At 53.1% G+C, this 20,661-nt stretch overlaps 2 protein-coding genes across 2 annotated transcripts in view; both read right to left on the minus strand.

Moving 5' to 3' along the window:
* Positions 1–20,661, minus strand: part of LOC311202781 (class I histocompatibility antigen, F10 alpha chain-like) — a gene marked incomplete at its 5' end in the record, with an annotated part of 270,685 nt that overhangs the window by 49,489 nt on the left and 200,535 nt on the right. The gene's annotated exons all lie outside the window — the stretch shown is intronic.
* On the minus strand, positions 230–11,888 carry LOC311202866 (butyrophilin subfamily 1 member A1-like; the record flags this gene model as incomplete). The annotated part of the gene is made up of 8 exons (XM_084277515.1): positions 230–883; positions 1,365–1,397; positions 1,518–1,661; positions 2,656–2,880; positions 3,252–3,499; positions 4,024–4,107; positions 4,330–4,381; positions 11,804–11,888. 8 exons carry the CDS (start codon positions 11,886–11,888, stop codon positions 345–347), a joined length of 1,410 nt encoding a protein of 469 aa, XP_084133641.1. The 3' UTR covers positions 230–344.

Genomic DNA, 20,661 nt, shown 5'->3' on the forward strand with positions numbered 1-20,661 from the left:
TCAGAGTTGCAAGTGCCCCCCACGTCCCACCACTTGCCTCATGCTCACCCTGCTGGGATCTGCCCCCAGGCTCCGCTCCTGCTCCAACCACTGCTGCAAGCCCACCGCAAATCCCCTTCAGCAGCAGCCAAGAATCAGGTCAACCCCCTACAGAAACTCCCACAGCCAGACTCCTTGTTCAGCTGAAAAAGTTTATTGAAGCCCATCCTGCTCTGCCTGGGCAGGACGGGCTGGGGCAGAGTTGAGAGGGATGTCTGCTCCTGCAGCACTGGGGAGAGGAGTGTGGGCAGTGTCTGCAGAAGGGCAGCGGCTCTACAGGACTGCCAGAAGGCCATAGGAAAGGGTCAGGAGGTGCTGTCCCTGACACACAGCTCTGTTTTCTGTGTTCCCAAACGAAACCATGGGTGGATGGTCTCTCCACTGAATGAGGCTCTTTGGAAAGTGAAGATCTCGGCCCCACTGTGACCATTGATGAAAGTCACCAGCCCCCGGGGGCAGTCCAGACAGACCCAGACTCTGCTGGGGATGTGGGACAGGGACAGGGGGGTGGGAGGAGAGGTGAGAGATACAAACTGCCCTTTAGAGTGTTGCAAACCCCAGATCCCCCCTTCAGGGCTCAGGTCAATTTCCCCCCTCCTCTTCACAGAGGCCCTGGCCACCCCCAGAGCCCAACATGAATCACCTGCCACCTCCCCCTTCACCTCCACCTCCCAGCAGTGCCTCCCCTCACTGAACCCCTCCTGACCCAACACGCAGCACCAAGATGTAAATCTCTGAGGGGTGTCGGGCAGGTCCTGCCATGATCTTCCGTTTTTCATGCTTCTCCCATCTTCAGTCAGGACAAGCTCGGGATGAGCCGTGTTGGGATCCAGGGTCACCACACCTGCAAGGGATACGAGGAACCAGAACATCAGGTGCAGAGTTCAACGAAGGGCAGGTTTCACCACCCTGAGGCCAGGATCTCCCCCACCGGACAGGAGACTGGGTATCTCCTTCCTACAATAGATGCCATCCTGGAGCCAGCCCCAGGACAGCAATGGGTGAGCTCGGTCCCATGGGAACATGCAATGGTGGGGCTGCAGCCCCAGTATGGAGAAGCAGGATGTGTAGGCTAAGTCTGGGAATGGGCAGTACATGGGGCGTCAGTGGGGAATATGTCTCTCCTTGGCCCCACTGATGTTGCTCTGAAGGGGTGGGACAGGCAAGAACAAAGCGGGGGAACAGCCCAGTGCCAGGGTCTGAGTGTAGGAGTCACCAAACACACCCAGTCATGGCTAGTCCTGCCCACTGCCCAGCCCAGATTGCCCTTGCACACAAGGAATGGGAGAAGAACCATCTAGAGTGGCAACCAAACCCCCAATTACCTGGACTGTGGGGCAGCAGAAACTTTCTCTGTGCTGCAAGGAGAGAAGAGAGCAGATGAAATCCCTGAGCCGGTCCCCAGTAGCTCTGGGTAGGGGAGAGGGTCCAGCCCCATGCTGGCATCCCCGGGCTGCCCACCCTCCCAGGCACATCACCTTGAGGTTTCTCAGACTCAGGGATGAAGAGATGGAGTGGATAGGCAAGCCAGGAAAGGGCTGAATACAGTGTGCCCAGGATAGGACCCCGCACTGTACCGGAGCTCAACAGACACTCACTCATCAGAGCTGCATCTCGTTTCCCTGGAAATCAAAACCAAAAAACGGTGTGTGAACAGAGGGAAAAACTCACCCCATGGCTGCTCCCACAGGAACAGGCAGAGGTCAGGCCAATCCCAAACTTCTTCTATTTTTGCAAGTAAGTCAAGACTGCCTTGGTCCCAGGAATGGCTTCCTGACTAGCTTAACTGTCTGGAGTTAAGCCCTGACATCAGGAACCACATAAAACCCAAGTCCCTCCCTAGGGCTCCTCTGACAGGAAGTTTTGCTGGACAAAGGGGCCAGAAGAATTCACCCAGCTCTCTGGATAGCAGCTCTGAAAAGCAAAGCCAGAAGAAGGAGGGGTCTGGAGAGCAGCTTGCTTCCTCAGCAGGAACACCTCAAGAGGGTCTCTCAAACCTTCCCACCAGCTAGATGCTCTGGCCATGCTCCCTGTCCTCCTGCTCACAGCCCACCGTGTCCTCATCCCCTTCCATCCTTTGCCCAAGGAGCTTTTTCATGAAGTAAAACATCCTTCTGACACAAACATACCTTTCCTTCTCCAGTTACAAGCATTGAGGCCAAGGAACCCAATGGAGAGCACGAGGAGCACACCCAGACCAGCCATCCAGGGACGGGCATCATGGAAAAAAGGAGCTGAGAAACAAACAGATCCACAGGAAAAGGGAACGATTTACACTCACATCTGTGGGGACCCTCGCCCCACCCCTCCCAGCCCTTGTCCCAGGAGCTCTGGCCTCAAGGGGACAGAGTCCTCTCTCTTCTTGAAAATACCAATGCTACCCTGAAGTGGACAAGCCTCAGGTTCTCTTGTGCCCTACAATTCCTTGGAAGGTGCGTACCCCTCCCATGCCCCCGAACCCCCAGGCTGTACCCCAAGCCCAGACCAAAGCTGCTCCAAGCAAGGCAGCCAACCCCCGCCCTGCTCCAGCGCCGCAGGGGCTGGCTGCAGCCGTCTCACCGGAGATGCGCAGGGACGCCTCCTGCTCCTGGTCCAGGCGGCGGTTCCTGACCACACAGGACCAGTTCCCCTCGCTGGTTCCTGTCACCACGATGGCGTCTTCGGTGGCAAACATGCCCCTGGAGTCAGGGGAACGTCTCTGGGAGACCGAGGGGACATGTTGCCCATCAGGGTCTTTCCACAGAACCTCCGGTTGCGGGAACCATCCGGCCAATCGACACAGCACCCGGATGCCTCCAGCTTCGTAACCCTCCAGAGAGAGCTGAGGGCCAGAGCCTATGGCTGGAAAAGAACCCAGGATTAGAGTCAGGGAGGGATGGTCTCAGCTCCAAGGCCACCACCACATCCCCAAGCAGACTCCTCACAGTTCACACCAAACCCACCCCCATCTGTGCAGGAACCGCCAAGTGTTGATGCCAAATGGCCCCACATTTCCCCACAAAGATCCTGACAGAACAAGATCCATCTGCTGGGCTTCAGCACCTCAAGGTAATGTCTGCATAAACTCATCTTTGTTCAAGAAGCCCCAAGTCTCACGACAACATGCCAGGTATTCTGAGGCACCACAAAGGGATGGGACAGAGGTCCGGCAGGGGGACACATACACAGGGACACCAGGAAACCCCCCTGGAAAGACCAGAATGGCCACAAACCTGTCACCTCCAGATACACCAAAGCTTCTCCATAAGAGGCACCATCCTTCACAGTGCAGACATACTGACCATCATCAGAGGGTCTCAGCCCAGAGATTTGCAAGTCCAGTCTTCCACTGGAGAGACCATCTCTGACCAACTCTGTCCTCCCAACATATTCCCTCATTTGCTCCCTGTGCAGGTACTCCTGATTTCGGTAGTGGCACACTGTTTCAGAGGCCCTGTGCCGGATCCACCTGATGTCCAAGCTGCGAGCGTCAATGGTGGGGGATAACTGACATGGCAGCACGACGTCCTGCCCCACGGTGGCACGGAGAGTGTGGTCTGGTCCCACCACTCTGAAGTCAGCTTGGGATGGAGAAGGACATAGAGACACTGAGATTTTACCTACATTAATTTTGGGCCTTGCTGGCCAGGCACAAGCTTGGTGTTAGCAGTGCTTGTTCCATGCCGGGGGCGTTGCTTTGCCCTCCCATGGTCCAGAGACCCAGGAGAAACTGGAGTGGGAGTAAGAGGACTGGAAGGAGAAGGAGGTTTCCCTGGAGCGGGAACCTGCTCCAGAAAACAACCCTCAGTCCAGCCAGCTCTGGTGCAGGACAGGACTGAAGGGGAACCCAGGGCAAGGGACGGATGGTGTAAAGAGCCCAAGGGAAAGTGAAACCATGTGGGGCTGAGCTCTGGACTGGACTCACCTCACCCCACGCCAGCTCCCTGTCTCCCATCTCCCACCCAGAGCAGACAAAAACCCCCGCCATCCCTGCAGGATCCCTACCTGATCCCACCCAGAGCATGTGGAGAGTCACCAAACATCTCAGGAGGCTGCTGGCAGTCACCGGGAGACACATCTGCAGCATCACTGGAGAGGAGGGAGGGGAAAGGAGGCAGAGGATGGCAATTGGGATTACAGCTTCCAGTGAGGAGATGGTGAAGAAGGGCTGTCCCTGCCCCCAAAGAGGCTCCGAAATTCCCAAACCCCTGCAACAAAACCCCAATGGCAGAAGAAACCAGTGTTTGAGGGCAGGACGGGACTGCACACAGCTCCCTGGTGCAGCCCCTGCTCTGCCCCACTGCTCCTCACCAGGGTTTTTTCAAATCCGGTACTGACTCTGACAGGAAATATTCTAACCGCCCTGCAGAAAGAAAAGTCACTCACTGGGCGGGCACAAGCAGCCGGATGCACAAGGCATCTCAAAAGCACTTGTCCTTTGCTAAATTTCAGAATTCCAATCTATGGCCAGACCCTTAGGCCCCATTCCCCAGGAAATTAGCTGAATTTCTGCACCCTCCTGCCCAAGCCCAGAGTCAGAAGATAAAGCTGCAGGCAGGACCCAGAGAGAAAGACAACAAAGTAGAACCAACATCCAACCTAAGCCTCCCTGGGTGGCAGGTGCTGAAGGGGGCTTTTCCTGGCACTGCTCTTCCCCTGGCAGCCTCTGCTGGGGAACATCACTTTATGGCAAGGTTTGGCACCCTCAGTAGGTGTGTCCTGTCCCAAAAAGGGCTGATGTTCTGGTGTGTGATCACTGTAGCTGTGGCAATGAGCAAACCCCGACCAGGCCCTGGGGAATTGTCCACCCGAGCCAGGGCCACTGGGTCCCTCTCTCAGGGTTTGGCGTTTCAGAATGTGGATCTGTTCTGGAGGAAAAAGGAGGAGCCCATCAGTCCCAAGAACCAAAAAAGAAAGAGAAGGGAGGGAAAAGAAGCTGGGAGGTAATAGGGAGAAGGCAGGAAGGGGACAAAATGGAGTGGGGGCCTTCAAATGTCAGAACATGCCCTACCTGGACTGTGGGGCAGCAGAAACATTCTCCAGGCTACAAGGAGAGAGAAGAGCTGGTACCCAGTTGATCTGGGCAGAAGAGAGAATCTATTCCAGTGCTGGTGTCCCCAAGCTGCCCACCCTCCCATGCACATGGCCTTGGGCTTTCCCAGACCCAGAGATGCTGGGTTGGAGAGGATGGACAAGGAGGGAAAGGGCCAAGCACAGAGCACATGGGACAGGACCCCACGCTTTGCTTGAGCTCACAGAAGCTCATGGAAGCTCACTGAGCATCTTTTGTCTGTACACAGAAAACCCAAAAAGCAGTATTTGATATGGTGGGAGAGATATTCACGCTATAACTGATGAGGAAGAGCAGTCAGAACTCTGGAAGAACCCAAATTCCTTGTGTTGTAGTTTTGTGTGGCCAGGTTCTGGTGGAGGATGGGGGCTGCAGGGGTGGCTTCTAAAAGAAGCTAGAAGTATTCCCTGAGCCTGACTGAGTAAACAGCTGACTCAAGGGCAGACTTGTTGACAAAGGCCGGTCCAATCAGTGATGGTCACAGCACCTCTGGGAATCACATTTAAGAGAAAGAAAATGCAAGCAGACGCTTTTTGCCCGCAGAGAAGGGAGTGAGAAGATGTAAGAATGGTGCAGACACCAAGGCCAGTGAAGAATGTCAAGGGGGAGGAGGCGCTCCAGGCACCACAGAGAATGATGCTCCCTGCAGCCCCTGGAGAAGCCCATGGTGGAGCGTGTGTCCCCCTGCAGCCCATGGAAGATGACAGGGAGCAGAGACCCCACCTGCAGCCTGTGGAGAGGCCCCAGGCTGGAGCAGGTGGAGACACATGGAGGACACTGTGACCCCACGTTGGAGCATCCTCTGCCAGCACTTGGAGCCAATGCAGAGAGATGGAGACACAGAGAGAGAGAGACACCCACACTGGAACAGGTTTGTTGGGGGTAGGTGCGGGGTTGTGACTCTGTGGTGGACCAGGCTAGAGCAGTCTGGGCTTGAGAGACATTCTGTGATTTATGACTGTACCCATAGCAGTGACCCACGCTGGAGCAGCTGGGGAAGAGCTAAAGCCCTGTGGGAAAGGACTCACATTGAAGAACTGTGTTGTAGGACTGTCTCCCGTGGGTGGGACCCCACACTGGAGCAGGGGAAGGGGATGAGGAATGTCCTCCCTCCCGCTAAAAAGGAAAACAACTTGTGAGGGACTGACCGAACCCCCATTTCCCAGTCCCTGCCCCTCCCTGTGCCACAATAGGGTCCACACTTCTCATCACCCAACTCTGGTGTCACTGGGGCTGCAGCAGTGCCATTAATTAGAGAGTTTTCTGTCCTTTATCTGTGTTGCATCTGTTTTGAACGTGACGTTGATTACGGGATGATCTCTCCCTGTCTTTATCTCCTCTCCTGCGCCACTCAATATATATTTTCTCCTGAAAAGGGGAGTGATAGAGTGGCTCTGATGGTTGTCTGGCCGCCAACCAGGGTCAAACCATCACAGCTTTTTGAGAAAATTTAAACAACCCCAGTCCTCAGGAATTTCTCTGTCTGATCAGGCACATTGCATGGGTGGTGACAGGGGAGAGGGGAAAACCTTGGACTTATCTCCCCAAGTCTCAGGGGAGAGGCATGAATTCAGAGGATGGGTAAAGAGGAAAAGGGCCAAGCATGGAGTGTCCAGGAGTGTACTCCACACCATGTTGGAGCTTACAGACACCCGGTTCTGGATCTTGTTTTCCTAGAAACAAAACCAAAACACGGAATATTTGATCAGGTAGGACATCCTGCAATCCCATAACTGCTGATGAAGAGCCCACAGAGATCAGGGAGGCTCAAAATAGCTGTTTGAGAAGTGCAAAAAATCCTGAATCAGGAATGGCTCCCTCCACCAGACACACCCAGTGCTGCAGCTCATTTCCCTGGAAAGCAAAACCAAATCCCACCCAGGATCTCTGGAGTTCAGCCCTAAAGTGAGGAACTGCCCAAAACCAAGTCCATCCTGGAGCCTCACCCAGCGCTCTGGACAGCAGCACTGAAAAGCAAAGCCAGAGGAAGAGGGTTTCAGAAGAGCAGCTTGCTTCCTCAGTGGGAACATCTCAAGAGGGTCTCTGGGACCTTCCCACCAGCCAGATGTTCTGGAGGTGCTCCCTGTCCTCCTACCCACACCCCAACATATCCTTGTCCCCTTCTGTCCTTTGCCCAAAGAGCTTTCTGATGAAGGCAAAATGTTCTTCTGACACAGACGTACCTTTCCTTACCTGCAGAGAGGCTCCAAGGCCATGGATTTTGCCTGTGTTAATTGAGGTTGTTGCAGGCCTGTGCCGAGCTTGGCATGAGCGGTGCACACTGCACGCCACAGGTGTTGCTTTGCTCTCCCATGGTCCAGAGACCCTGGAGAAACTGGAGCAGGAGTGGGAAGACTGGAAGGAGGAGGTTTCCCTGCAGTGGGGACCTGCTCCTGAAAACAACCTCCACCCCAGCCTGCCCCAGTGCTAGTGAGAAACATTTGAGGGGAGCATTGCAGGACAGGACTGAAGGGGAACCCAGGGCAAGGGACATATGGCATAAAGAGCCCAAGAGAAAGTGAAACCCATATGGAGTTGAGCTCTAGACTGGGCTGCCCCCACCCCACAGCAGCTTCCGGCCCAACATCTCCCACCTGGAGCTGGCAAAAACCCCGACAGCCCTACAGGCTCCCTACCTGATCCCAGCCCCTGCTCTGCCCCACTGCCCCTCACCAGGAGTTATTGCAAATCTCTAAATGACAGGAAATAGTCTGAATCCCTTTGGTGCTTTCACCCTAGTTGGAGGGCAGATGCCAGCAGGCCAGGAACACACTATTGTAATATTTGCCATCTTAGCAGAGTGAAATTCATCACACTTTCTTAGAAGGCTCTATAATTATCCCTGAGGCAGAAAATTTCTATTCATACATAAACAATCAAGCCAATAGTTAACTGAACTGTTAATTCTAAACAACACTTTATTTAGGCAAGTGCTTGTTTCTCAGGTATGGTTCATCCAGGTTTAACTTCTCCTGTTGGTGCAGAGATCCATTCATCTTTACCAGGCAAAAGCTCTGTGGGTAAGGCATCAGTCCATTTAAGGTGTGCTTCCTGGCAAATGTTAGAAACTTGTCTTTTGAGAGCCAGAGTCATTCCTTCTACTTTCCCACTAGATTGAGGCCTCCAGGGGATGTGTAGTTCCCGCCTAATCTGCAATAATTTGGAAATTTCCTGTACTGTTTCTGCAATAAAATGAAGCCCATTATCAGAGGAGGTTCCCTCTGGAACAGGAAATCAAGGCATCATTTCTTTTAACAAGATTTTAGTTACTTCTCTAGCTTTGTTGGTATGACAAGGGAAAGCCTCTGGCCAGCCACAGAAGGTATCAGCAACACCAATACATGTATATACTGGCTGCATTTACATAATTCTGAAAAGTCTATTGGCCAGCATGCCCCAGGAGTTATTCCTTGTTTCACAAATCCTTTCTGATTCTTGGGTTGTTCATGCAACAGATGGTACATTTCTCTACAACAATCATAGAATCATAGAATGGTCTGGGTTGGAAGGGACCCCAAGGATCACAGAGCTCCAACCCCCTGCCACAGGCAGGGCCACCAACCTCCAGGTCTGGAGCTACACAAGGTTGCCCAGGGCCCCATCCAACCCGTCCTTGAACACCTCCAGGAATGGGGCACCCACCCACTCTCTGGGCAATCCGTTCCAGCACCCCATCACTCTCTCTGTAATGAACTTTACCCTAATATCTAATTTAAACTTTCCTTCCTTTAGCTTTAGTCCATTCCCCCTTGTCCTGCCAGTGTCTACCCTTTTAAAATGTTGATTCCCCCCCTGTTTCTCTGCTCCCTTCAGGTACTGGAAGGCTGCAATGAGGTCCCCTCACAGCCTTCTCTTCTTTAGGTTGAACAAGCCCAGTTCCCTCAGCCTCTCTTTGTAGGGGAGCTGCTCCAGCCCTCTAATCATCTTTGTGTCTCCTCTGAACCTTCTCCAACAGTTCCACATCTTTCTTGTATTGGGGGCACCAGATCTGGACACAGGACTCCAGCTGGGGCCTCACCAGGGCAGAGTAGAGAGGGACAATCCCCTCCCTGTCCCTGCTGCCACCCCTCTGCGGATGGAGCCCAGGATACCACTGGCCTTGCGAGCTGCAAGAGCCACTGCTGGCTCATGTGAAGTTTCTTGTCCACCACAATCCCCAAGTCCTTCTCAGCAGGGCTACTCTCCAGGAGCTCTTCTCCCAGTCTGTATCTGTGTCTGGGATTCTTCCGGCCCAAGTGCAGCACCTGACACTTGGCAGTGTTGAACCTCATTAGGTTCCCCCGGGCCCATCTTTCCAGCCTGTCAAGATCCCTCTGGATAGCTCTTTTTCTTCTGGGGTGTCAACCTCACCACTCAGCTTGGTGTCATCCACAAACTTGCTGAGGGTGCACTCAATTCCATCATCCATGTCATTGATAAAGATGTTCAAGAGCACCGGTCCCAAGACAGACCCCTGGGGGACCCCGCTTGTCACCGCCCTCCACCTGGACATAGACCCATTGACCACCACCCTTTGGCTACGGTCTGTTAACCATTTTCTTATCCACTGGATGGTCCACCCATTAAATCCACATCTCTCCAATTTAGAGATAAGGATGTGGTTGGGCACTGTGTCAAAGGCCTTGCACAAGTCCAGGTAGATGACCTCTGTCCTGTCCCTTTGTGCCACAGGACACCCTACATGTTTTCTGGAAGAGTTAGGGCTTCTTGAACAAAGGTGGGTTGTTGCAGGTGCTGCCTTGAGATGCTGAATCTCAGCAGATCAGTCTTGCTGTGCCAGGACATTTGGAGGGGGATCTGGGGCTGTTGGGCACCAACGCTCTGTGTTTCTGCACAAGTTGGGGTGGGTTTGGTGGCCAGTCCTGCAGCCCTGTTGGGACCTATGGTGGTTCTGCTATCAGATGTGTTCACCGCCTTTGAGCTGAGGGCACACCTACCTGACTGTTGTGGTTTGCATGGCAAGGTGTTAGGGGTGGGGATGGGGTTGCAGCCATAGGAGTTGACTTCTGCCAGAAATTTCTAGAAGCTTCCCCCAGGTCCCACAGAGCCAGTACCAGCCAGCTCAAGGACAGACCCACTGCTGACCAACGTCAAGCCAATCAGTGATAGTGGTAGTGCCTCTGTGATAACATATATAAGAAGGATGCTGTGACGCAGTGGGATACCCACACTGGAGCCAGCTTGGTGTTTGGTGACAGCAATGGCTGAACATACTCCTTGGCTGCCAGACACAGGGTATCATGGCTATTCCTGTCCTGCAGTACTGTACAGGCTGGAACTCCAGCATCACCTTGAGTCAATGGGATGGTGACCTATGGTGACCCCAGAATAGCAGGACACCCCAAAGTGTCTGTGGCCAGGAACAAGTGCCCCACAAAGCCTCTGCCCTTCTGCAGCAGAAGAGGAAACTCCTGAAGGCCACCGTGTTCCCTTCTCCCTATCTCCCCATGACCTCTGGGCTTCTTTTCCCTTCCTTCTTCTCCTTTATTTTTCTTTAAACTGATGGTCTGCTGCATTTTTCCTTCATTGTCCTGAACCCCCAAATGTCCTAAAACCACCACTGTGAAAGAGATGGACTCAGTGGAACTGGCTGAGGTGGACAATTTGCCAGGGTCTGGTCAGGGCTGTGCTCATTGCCTCAGCAATAATGGTCATACATGAGAACATCAGCCCATTTTGGGAAGGAAATATCTTCTAAAAGTGCTGAAACTCCCCTAGTGCTATTCTCCAGCACAAGCTGCTTTGAGAGGCACAGGGTGACTCACATTCCACCTACGGACAGTAAATCTGCAACTGACACTGGCTTAACGGTTGTTCAGGTTTTAGTCAGCCTGGTGCATCCGGCAGCTCGTGGCCATGTGCTGAGCAACTTTTCCTCCTACAGGGGCTTTCAAATATTACTTTCATTTAGGGCCAGTAACGGATTTGCAAGAAAACCTGGTGAGGAACAGTGGGACAGAGTAGTGGACTGCACCAGGGACCCATGCGCAGTCCTGTCCTGCCATTGAGCACTGGTTTCTTCCACCATTGGGGTGCTTGTGCAGGGGGTTTGGGGACTTCAGACCCTCTTTGGGGAGCAGGTGCAACCCTTCTTTTCCATCCCCTCTTGGACAAGTGTAACATCCATCACCCACCTCTGCATCCCTTCCCCACCCTTCTCTCAAGCAAGAATGCAGATGTGACTCCTGGCAAGTCCTGGGGTCCTCCTGAGGTATTGTGTGACTCTCCATGTGTTCCTGCAGGTAGGGATCCCACTCCAGGTGACAGATGTGGGGCAGGAAGCTGCCATGGGTCATGGGCAGCTCAGCCCAGAGCTTGGCCCCACATGGGTTTCACTTTCCTTTGGGTTCTTTACACTGTACATCCCTTGCCCGGGGTTCCCCTTCAGTCCTGTCCTGCAATGCTCCCCTCAAATGTTTCTCACTAGCACTGGGGCAGGCTGGGGCGGAGGTCCTTTTCTGGGCCAGGTTCCCACTCCAGGGAAAACTGCTTCTCTTTTCATTCCTCCCACACCCACTCCAGTTTTCCAGAGTCTCTGGACCATTGGAGGGCAAAGCAACACCAGAGGCATGGGGCGTGCACTGCTCATGCCAACCTTCACCCTGGCCTGCAACACCCTAAATCAATCAACACTCAGTCTCTATGTCTCTGTATCCCTCTCTGTTGTCAAGCTGAATTCAGAGTGGTGGGACCAGGCCACCCTCTCCATGTTACCATGGGGCAGGATGTCACACTGCCATGTCAGTTGTCCCCTGGCGTGGACACTCGGAGCTTGGACATCAGGTGGATCCATCACCATGTCTCTGAAATGGTGCCCCACTACTGAAATGGGGAGGATCTGTCCAGGGAGCCGTTGGAGGAATATGTTGGGATGACAGAGTTGGCCAGAGATGAACTCTCTGGTGGAAACCTGGACTTGCGAATCTCTGGGTTCAGACCCTCTGATGATGGTCAGTACATCTGTACACGAAGAAACCATGCCCCTTATGGAGAAGCTTTGGAGCATCTGGCGGTGTCAGGTTTGTGGCCGATGCAGTGTTTCCAGGGGATGATCCTCATGTCCCTAGGGTTGTCTGTCCCTCACAGACCTCTGTCCTGTCCCTCTTTGCCACTGGAGACCTGGCACATTTTCTGGAAGCCTTAGGGCTTCTTGAATAAAGACAGGTCAGTGCAGACACTGCCTTCAGGCACTGAGGCTTGACAGCTTGGACTTGTTCTATGGGATGTTTGGGAGGAGATCTCAGGCTGTTGGGCATTAATGCCTTGTTGTTCCTGCATAGGTTGGGGTGGGTTTTGTGATCCATTGGGACCTATGATAGGTCTGCTGTCAGATTTGTCCCTCACCTTTGAGCTGAGGCCATCCCTACCTGACTGCTGTGGGTTTGCATGCAAGGCTCTGCGGAGTGGGGAGCTGCAGGGGTGGCTTCTGCAAGAAGCTCCGAGAAGCTTCTCCCAGGTCCAACCAGCCAGCTCAAGGATAAACTCACTGGTGAATAACGTCAAGCAAATCAGAAGCAATGGTAGTGCCTCTGGTCCTTCCCCAGCCACAGGATCTCACCTTCAGCTCTCTCTGGAGGGTTACAAGCGCAGAGCCACCCGGGTGCTGTGTCATTTGGCTGGATGGTGCCTGCAACCAGAGGTGCTGTGGAAAGACCCTGACAGGTAATGTCTCCCACTGGTCTTCCAGAGATGTTCCTCTGAGGTAAGGGGCCTGTTTGACACCAAAGATGTCATTGTAGTGACAGGAACCAGAGGTGGGAAACGGTCTTGTGTGGTCCGGAACAGCCACCTCAACCAGGAGCAATACGTGTCCCTGCACAAGTCCAGTGTAACGGCTGCAGCCAGGCCCGGTGATGCTCAGCTGGGTGGGGGTTGGCTGCCTTGCTTGGAGCAGCTTTGGTGTGGGCTTGGGGTGCAGTGTGTGGGTGCAGGGGCACCTTCTGCTCAGCTGTCAGGCATGAGAGAAGCTGAGCCTTGTGTGCTTCAGGGTAACATTGGTATTTCCAGGGGGGAGAGAGGACTCTGTCCCCTTGAGGCCAGGGCTCCTGGGACAAGGGCTGGGAGATTTGGGGCATTTATCTCTTTTTCCTTCTCCTCAATGAGCCCACTGCAGGATTAGTGCGACCCACTTACTTCACATCACATCAGTTGTACGATATGTAGAGGGGACGAGGAGCTGTGTTCCCAGATCCTTGGCTGCCCAGAGAGGGGCTGGGTGCCCCATCCCTGGAGGTGTTCAAGGCCGGGTTGGCTGGGGCCCTGGACAACCTTGTGTAGATCCAGACCTGGAGGTTGGTGGCGCAGCCTGTGGCAGGGTGGGGGTAGAACTCTATGACCCTTGGGGTCCCTTCTAACCCATATCATTCTATGATTCTATGATCTCCTTCCTCAGAGTGATCCCATCCCAGAGCCATCCCTGGTCTCATGGGAAGAATGATACCATGAAAAGCTGAAATCAAGACTCATAGTCATATGAGACCATAGTCCTTGGTGACTACAAAGCACGTATTCTTTACTGCAGTGCTGGGTGCATGGGGGATCGCTCCTCCGAACGTACACGCCGTAAGGGGTCAGTGACACAGCTTTTATCCAAGACATCTGTGCATATTCATGCTACATGCATATTGATAGGGTTTCCAAGGAATGACTAATTCTTCTGTTATGAGAGCCCACTATCACCCACCCGCCTACCCCACCCCAATAACATCTAGGTGGGCTTAATTTACTCTTACTACAGGTCCTTTAGGTGAGCTTTAGCCTTAGTCTTGCTGTCAAAGCCATGGAGCTGGTCCTGCAGACTTGAGGCCCCTCCTGTTGTTGCTCCCTCGTCCTCTCTATTGCTCCCTTGTCAGAGAGAAGGTGTTTCTCCTGAGCTATCACAACGCACACACTTTGCTAACATTGCAATCTTTTTATCTTGTTCTCCGTTTTACAGGAACCAGTGGAGCTGGAGCCCTAGCACAGAGGAGCAGGACTGGGGAGGCAGCAGCTGGGTCTGGGCAGTGCCTGGTGTGTCAGGGGGGAGATGGCTCCTTTTTTGGCCCCACTGATGGATCTCAAGAGGACTGGGACTTGCCAGAAGACAGTGGGGAAACAGCCCGTTGCCACGGTCTGGGTGTGGGAGTCACCCAACACACCCAGGCACAGCTTAGCCCCAGAAACTGGCCAGCCAAGATGCCCCTTGTACACGAGGAATGGGAGGAGAACCACCCAGAGCAGCACCCAAACCCAAAATTACCTGGAGTGTGGGGCAGCAGAAACTTTCTTCAGACTACAAGGAGAGAGGAGAGCTGGTCACATCCCAGAGCCGGTCCCTCACAGCTCTAGGCAGGAAAGAGGGTTCAGCCCCGTGCTGGTCTTCCTGAGCTGCCCACCCTCCCAGGCACATCACCTTAGTCTTTCCCAGACCCAGGGATGCTGGTATGGAGAGGGCTGAGCACAGAGTTCATGGGACAAGACCCCATACCATGTTGGAGCTCAAGAAGACTCACCCAGTGCTTCAAATCGTTCCTCTGGAACGCATATCAAAAAGCAATGAGGTGATCAGAGGGAACAACTACTCACCCCATGGCTGATCCTATGGGAGCAGCCAGAAATGAGGGTTGTTGCCCAACTCCTTCTTTTTGGGCAGTAGGACAGGACCACCGGGAATGGCTCTGTGCCAGCCAATCCAGCCATCAGCACACCCAGGCTCAATGGAGTTCTGCCTGCACGTGAGGAACCCCCCAAACCCAAGTCCCTCCTGCAGGCTCCTGTGCCAGGAGGTTATTCTGGGGGAAGGGTCCAGAGGGACTCACACAGCTCTCTGTACAGCAGCAGCGCTGAAAAGCAAAGCCAGAGGAAGAGGGCATCTGGAGAGCAGCTTGCTTCCTCAGCAGGAACATCTCAAGAGGGACTCTTCCCACCAGACAGACGGTCTGGCAGTGCTCCCTGTCCTCCCGCTCACAGAACACCGTGTCACTGTCCCCTTCCATCCTTTGCCCAAGGGGCATTTCGATGAAGGCAAAACGTCCTTCTGAAGCAAATGCTCCTTTCCTTCTCCAGAGAGAAGCTCTGAGGCCAAGGAGCCCAACAGAGAGCACGAGGAGCACGCCCAGACTGGCCAAACAGAGACGAGCACCGTGGAAAAAGGAGGCTGAGAAACAAACATCCAAAACAAACACACAGAGACTTGCGTCTCTGGGGAGAAGGACCAAGAAACCCCTGCCCCACACTGTCCAGCCCTTATCCCACGAGCCTCAAGGTCCCCAGTGGTCCTAGATCTCCCACCAAAAACCCCAGCAGAGCAAGGCCAAGCTGCTGACCTTCAATGCCTCAAGGCAGTGTCTGCACTGACCCATCTTTATTCAAGAAGCCCCAAGGCTTCCAGACAATATGCCAGGTCTTCTGTGACACAAAAGGAATGGGATGCAGGTCTGGGAGGGACATACAAGCCCAGGGACATCATGACCACCCCTGAAACACAGCACCAGCCACAAACTTGACAACTCCAGGTCCACTGTAGCTTCTCCATAAGAGGAACCATCTGTCACAGTGCAGACGTACCGACCTCCCAACATATTTCCTCATCTGCTCCCTGTACAGGTCCTCACCATTTTGGTAGTGGTGCACCATTTCAGACACATAGGTTCTGGTCCACCTCATGTCCCATGAAGTAAGATCATGTAAGGAGAAAGTCAGAAGGGCTAAAGCTGAACTGGAACTCAGACTGGCCAGTTCTGTAAAAGATAATAAAAAGTCCTTCTATAGGTATATTAACAGTAAGAGGAGGGTCAAGGAGAATCTCCAGCCCTGATTGGATGCAGAGGGAACATTAGTGACAAGGGATGAGGACAAGGCTGAGGTCCTTAATTCCTCCTTTATCTCAATCTATAATAGTAAAGATGGATATTCCCTGAGTACTCATCCTCAGGAACTGGCTGACAGAGAGGTGAAGAATAGCAAAATTCCCATGGTTAAGGAGGAAATGATTAGTGACCTACTTGGCCAGTTAGATACCCACAAGTCAATGGGACCTGATGGGATTCACCCGAGGGTGCTGAGACAGCTGGCAGATGTCCTAGCCAAACCCCTTTCCATCATCTACCAGAAATCCTGGCAGACTGGGGAAGTTCCACTCAACTGGAGGCTGGCAGACGTTACCCCCATATATAAGAAGGGTCAGAAGGAGGATCTGGAAAACTCCAGGCCTATCAGCCTGACCTCAGTCCCAGGGAAGATCATGGAGAGGGTAATCTTGGGCACTATCATGCAGCACATGCGTGATGGCCAGGGGATCAGGCCCAGTCAACGTGGGTTTACAAAAGGTAGATCTTGTCAAACTAACCTGATCACCTTCTGTGACAAGGTGACCCGCTTAATGGACAAGGGGAAGGCTGTGGATGTGTCTACCTGGACTTCAGGAAAGCCTTTTTGAGGGTTTCTCACAGCATTCTGATTGAGAAACTGGCTGCCACTGGCCTGGGTGGGAGAGGGGGGGATCCTCAGCTGGGTTAAAAACTGGCTGGCTGGCCAGGCCCAAAGGGTGGTGGTGAATGGAACCAAATCCAGCTGGAGACCGGTCACGAGTGGCGTCCCCCAGGGCTCAGTCCTGGGTCCAGTTCTGTTCAACATCTTTATCAATGACCTGGATGAAGGGATTGAATGCTCCCTCAGTCAGTTTGCAGATGGCACTAAGCTGGGAGGAAGTGCTGATCTGCCTGAGGGTAGGGAGGCTCTTCAGAGGGATCTGAACAGACTGGACTGATGGGCTGAGACCAATGGGATGAAGTTTAACAAGGCCAACTGTAGAGTGCTGCCCATGGGACATAACAACCCCATGCAGCGCCACAGGCCTGGGGGAGACTGGCTGGAGAGCTGTCAGGAGGAGAAGGACCTGGGGGTGTTGGTTGACTGCAGGCTGAATAAGAGCCAGCAGTGTGCCCAGGCAGCCAGAAAGGCCAATGGCATCCTGGCTTGTATCAAAAACAGTGTGGCCAGTAGGTCTAGGGAAGTAATTGTGCCCCTGGACTGGGCACTGGTGAGGCCACACCTTGAGTACTGTGTCCAGTTCTGGGCTCCTCACCATAGGAATCACATTATGGTCCTGGAGCAAGTCCAGAGAAAGGTAATAAGGCTGGTGAAGGGGCTGGAGGGCAAATCCTATGAGGAAGGGTTGAGGGAGCTGGGGCTGTTTAGCCTGGAGGCTGAGGGGAGAACTTATCACCACTTACAACTACCTGAAGGGAGGTTGAAGAGAGGTGGGCGATGGTCTCTTCAGCCAGGTGACAGGTGATGGGACAAGGGGAAATGGCCTCAAGCTGTGCCAGGGGAGGTTTAGATTAGATATTAGAAAAAAAAATTACAGAAAGAGTTGTCAGGGCTGGAACAGGCTGCCCAGGGATGTGGTTGAGTCACCATCCCTGGATGTGTACAAAAAAAAGGGCAGATGAGGTACTTAGGGATATGGTTTAGCATAGGATGGGGATGGTTGGACTTGATGATCTTCAAAGGTCTTTTCCAGCCTTGTGTTTCTGTGATTCTATGATTCTGTGGATTGCCCTGAGGACTCCTCAGTGGAGCCACCATTCACCCATGAATCTGGTGCACATTCACCCATGAATCTGGTGTTCTGGATGACCAAACTACCATCCTCCCACCCTGTGTCCCTCAAGCAGTTTGAATTTCTCTTACTTTTAAAATACTCTCCAAGATTCTCGAGTTCCTCAAGCTGCTATCTCCCAGTTTCACCCTCTGAAACATGTTTTCCTCAACCCAAGCTGAACTTGATTACCCAGATGCAGGAGCAAGGAGAGCACTGGGGCTCTGATCCTCAAGGAACAGAGAAAAATAAACCTGAGCAGCAGGCCCACAGGTGAGGATGGGGTGCTTGTGCTCATGATGCAGGAGCAAAAGCTTTCAAGTCCCTTGGGTGTATGAGAATCTCATGCAGAGTTTTGACTTCATTGTCCACCAGCGAACACACACACACAGGGGAAAAGCCCTACCAGTGACCCGAGTGCGGGAGATGCTTCAACAGGAGCTCCAGCCTTGTGATGCACCAGATAGTGCACACCAGCTAGGAGATGTACAGGTACCCCAAGGTGTGGGAAAAGCTTCACAGAGAGATGTATGTTGAGCCCAGATGCACCAGGGAACCCACATGGGAGAACCCACAGGGAACCCACCTACCAGTGCTACAAGTGCAGGAAGCCCTTCAGCAAATGTTGAACTAGCATCAACACATCAGAAACAGACTGTATTCAGGTCCTGACTGTGGGAAAAGCTTCATACGGGGCTTGGATCTCATCATCCACCAATGAACCTTATGGGAGTAAAGCCCTACCAGTGCTCAGAGCATGGGAAGTGCTTCAGCATGTGATCCAAGGTGATTCAACATGTATGCATGCACATGGAGAAGCTGTGCATGTGTGGTGAGCATGGGCAGAGCTTTGGGCAGAGCTCACACCCTTCAGTGCACCAGAAAACTCACAGAGGAGAGAAATCAGTGCTGCAGGTGTGGAAGGTCATTCAGTGTGCCTTGATCAGGAGCTACATATATAGAACATCTGAGGGCACACACGTGGTTGGAAGAACACTTTGTCAGTGTGTTTGCACCTGTAGAAGCTCAGAAAATAATTCAGGGAGGGCAAAACTCCATTAAAAATGAGCTGGTCTGCATGTCAGCAGGACTATGAAATGTATCAGAGGGTCGGTCAAGGAGGAAAAGAAGCTGTTAATTGCTGTGTGGGGGGCAGTTGGGCTCATGAAGTGCAGTGGGCTTTGTACAACCTGTGTGGGTCTCATATTTAAACGGGCCAGTTTGTCCCTGGGAAGAGCAGCTTTTAGGTGGTTCTCATCGTGTTCTTCATGATGTCTGGCTGGTTGGTTGTGTCTGAACCCCTCCAAGTGACTCTGGGTTTTGAATGAAGGAACCAAAGACAGGAAACAAAGCACAGCACTGTGACCCACAGCCTATGTGCGACTTGAGAGCTTCAGCAGCAGAGCAAACCACACGTTTCCTGTGTTTTGCTGCAGGAATCCTCATGCAGGCACCACCCTCACTGTAGTCTGAGGTGCAGCATGATGCAGGAGTACCTGGTGCAGGCAGGCTCCTGCTAGTCACCTTAGGGTGGACTAGCTCTCCTTACCTCAGAAACATCTTGGAAAGTCTCTTCTAGAGCCATCTGGACCAGGATCATCAATGGTGGGGACATCCCCAGCAGGCATAGCCCCAGTCCGTCTCAGAATCTGCAGATGCTGGGAGCTGCGTTATGTCTAAGGACATGAACAAAGACCTTGGGGAATATTTTGGTTTGCAGCATGTCTGTTATTTTCCTCTACATTCCCAACTCCAATCCCACCTCCAATAATTCCCAGAAACCATAGAAGGTCATTTCTGCCAGTAAAGATCCCTGCCTTGCTATGGGTGGCCATTATCTCTTGCATCCCTGACCATCCCAAGATGTTTCACTCTGCCGCTAACACCGCCTGAGGTGCCCAACCTCACCAGGTGCTGTTCCCCAGCACAGGCTGCCGAGAGAGGTGCAGCTCTGGAAAAAGCCACCCCCAGCACCTGCACCCAGGCAGGGGCGGGGAGGGGGGTTGGTTTCCTTCGCTCTCTTGTCACTGGGTGCTGCTTAGAGCTTTATTTTCTGTCTCTGGGCTTTGGTAGGAGGATGCAGAACTTCAGCTCCTCACTTGGGGGTGGGGCCTGAAGTCACAAGCAGACATTAGTCGTGAAGCTGAGTGAAGTTCTGGGGTTTTCGAGCAGACTGAAGCACCAGCAGCACGTGTCCATCTGGTGAGTGATTTTCTTTTCCACAGAGGGTTTAGAATATTCCCCGTCATTTAGACTAAGTAATGGGTTTGCAGTAACTCCTGGTGAGGGGCAGTGGGGCAGAGCAGGGGCTGCACTGGGGACCCCCACCATCCCTGGATGGGACTTTGGGTTTGGGTGGCTTCTGACATTTGGGGTTAAATCCAGTGTGCCTGGGTGGGCTGACGGAGGGATTGGCTGGCAGGAACAAGCTGCAGCACTGTGTGAGTGTCAAGTGCTGGCACAGCGTGAGGTCTTTTCTTTCTGCTCGGCCCTTTCCCTCCCTGCTGTCCTCTCCATCCCCCATACCCGGGTCTGAGAAAGTGCAAGACCATGTGCTTTGGCGGGTGGGTAGCTCAGAGAGACCAGCCAGAGATGAAATCTCTCCCCTGACCAAAGGCACTTGGCACAAGCCAAGGGACATGACATGCTGGAAGGGACCTGTTCCTGGGGTTTTGGTGTCTTTTCCCATTTTCCAAATAAGCAAGTTGAGGTCTGCACAAGCTTTCCATGATATTCATGAGCAGCTGGCACGTAAATCTGTGGCACCTTATCAAATACATCTCCTGGTTTGCTTTTCAGTTGCAGAAACTGAAGAAATGGGTAAGTCTTGTTGATGTCTGACACAGGGCTGGACCCTGTCCTGGGTGCTCTATGCTTGGCTCTTTCCCTCCTTACCCATGCTCTCCTGGGGTTTGGAGAGGATTACTGTTTCCCCCAAAAAAAATCTGGGTCTGCCTTATCTCTGCCTGTGCTTTATGAGCAGTTATGACCT

Source organism: Gallinula chloropus (genome assembly GCF_964237585.1).
Source record: "Gallinula chloropus genome assembly, chromosome: 32".
In the NCBI taxonomy this organism is placed as follows: Eukaryota; Metazoa; Chordata; class Aves; order Gruiformes; family Rallidae; genus Gallinula; species Gallinula chloropus.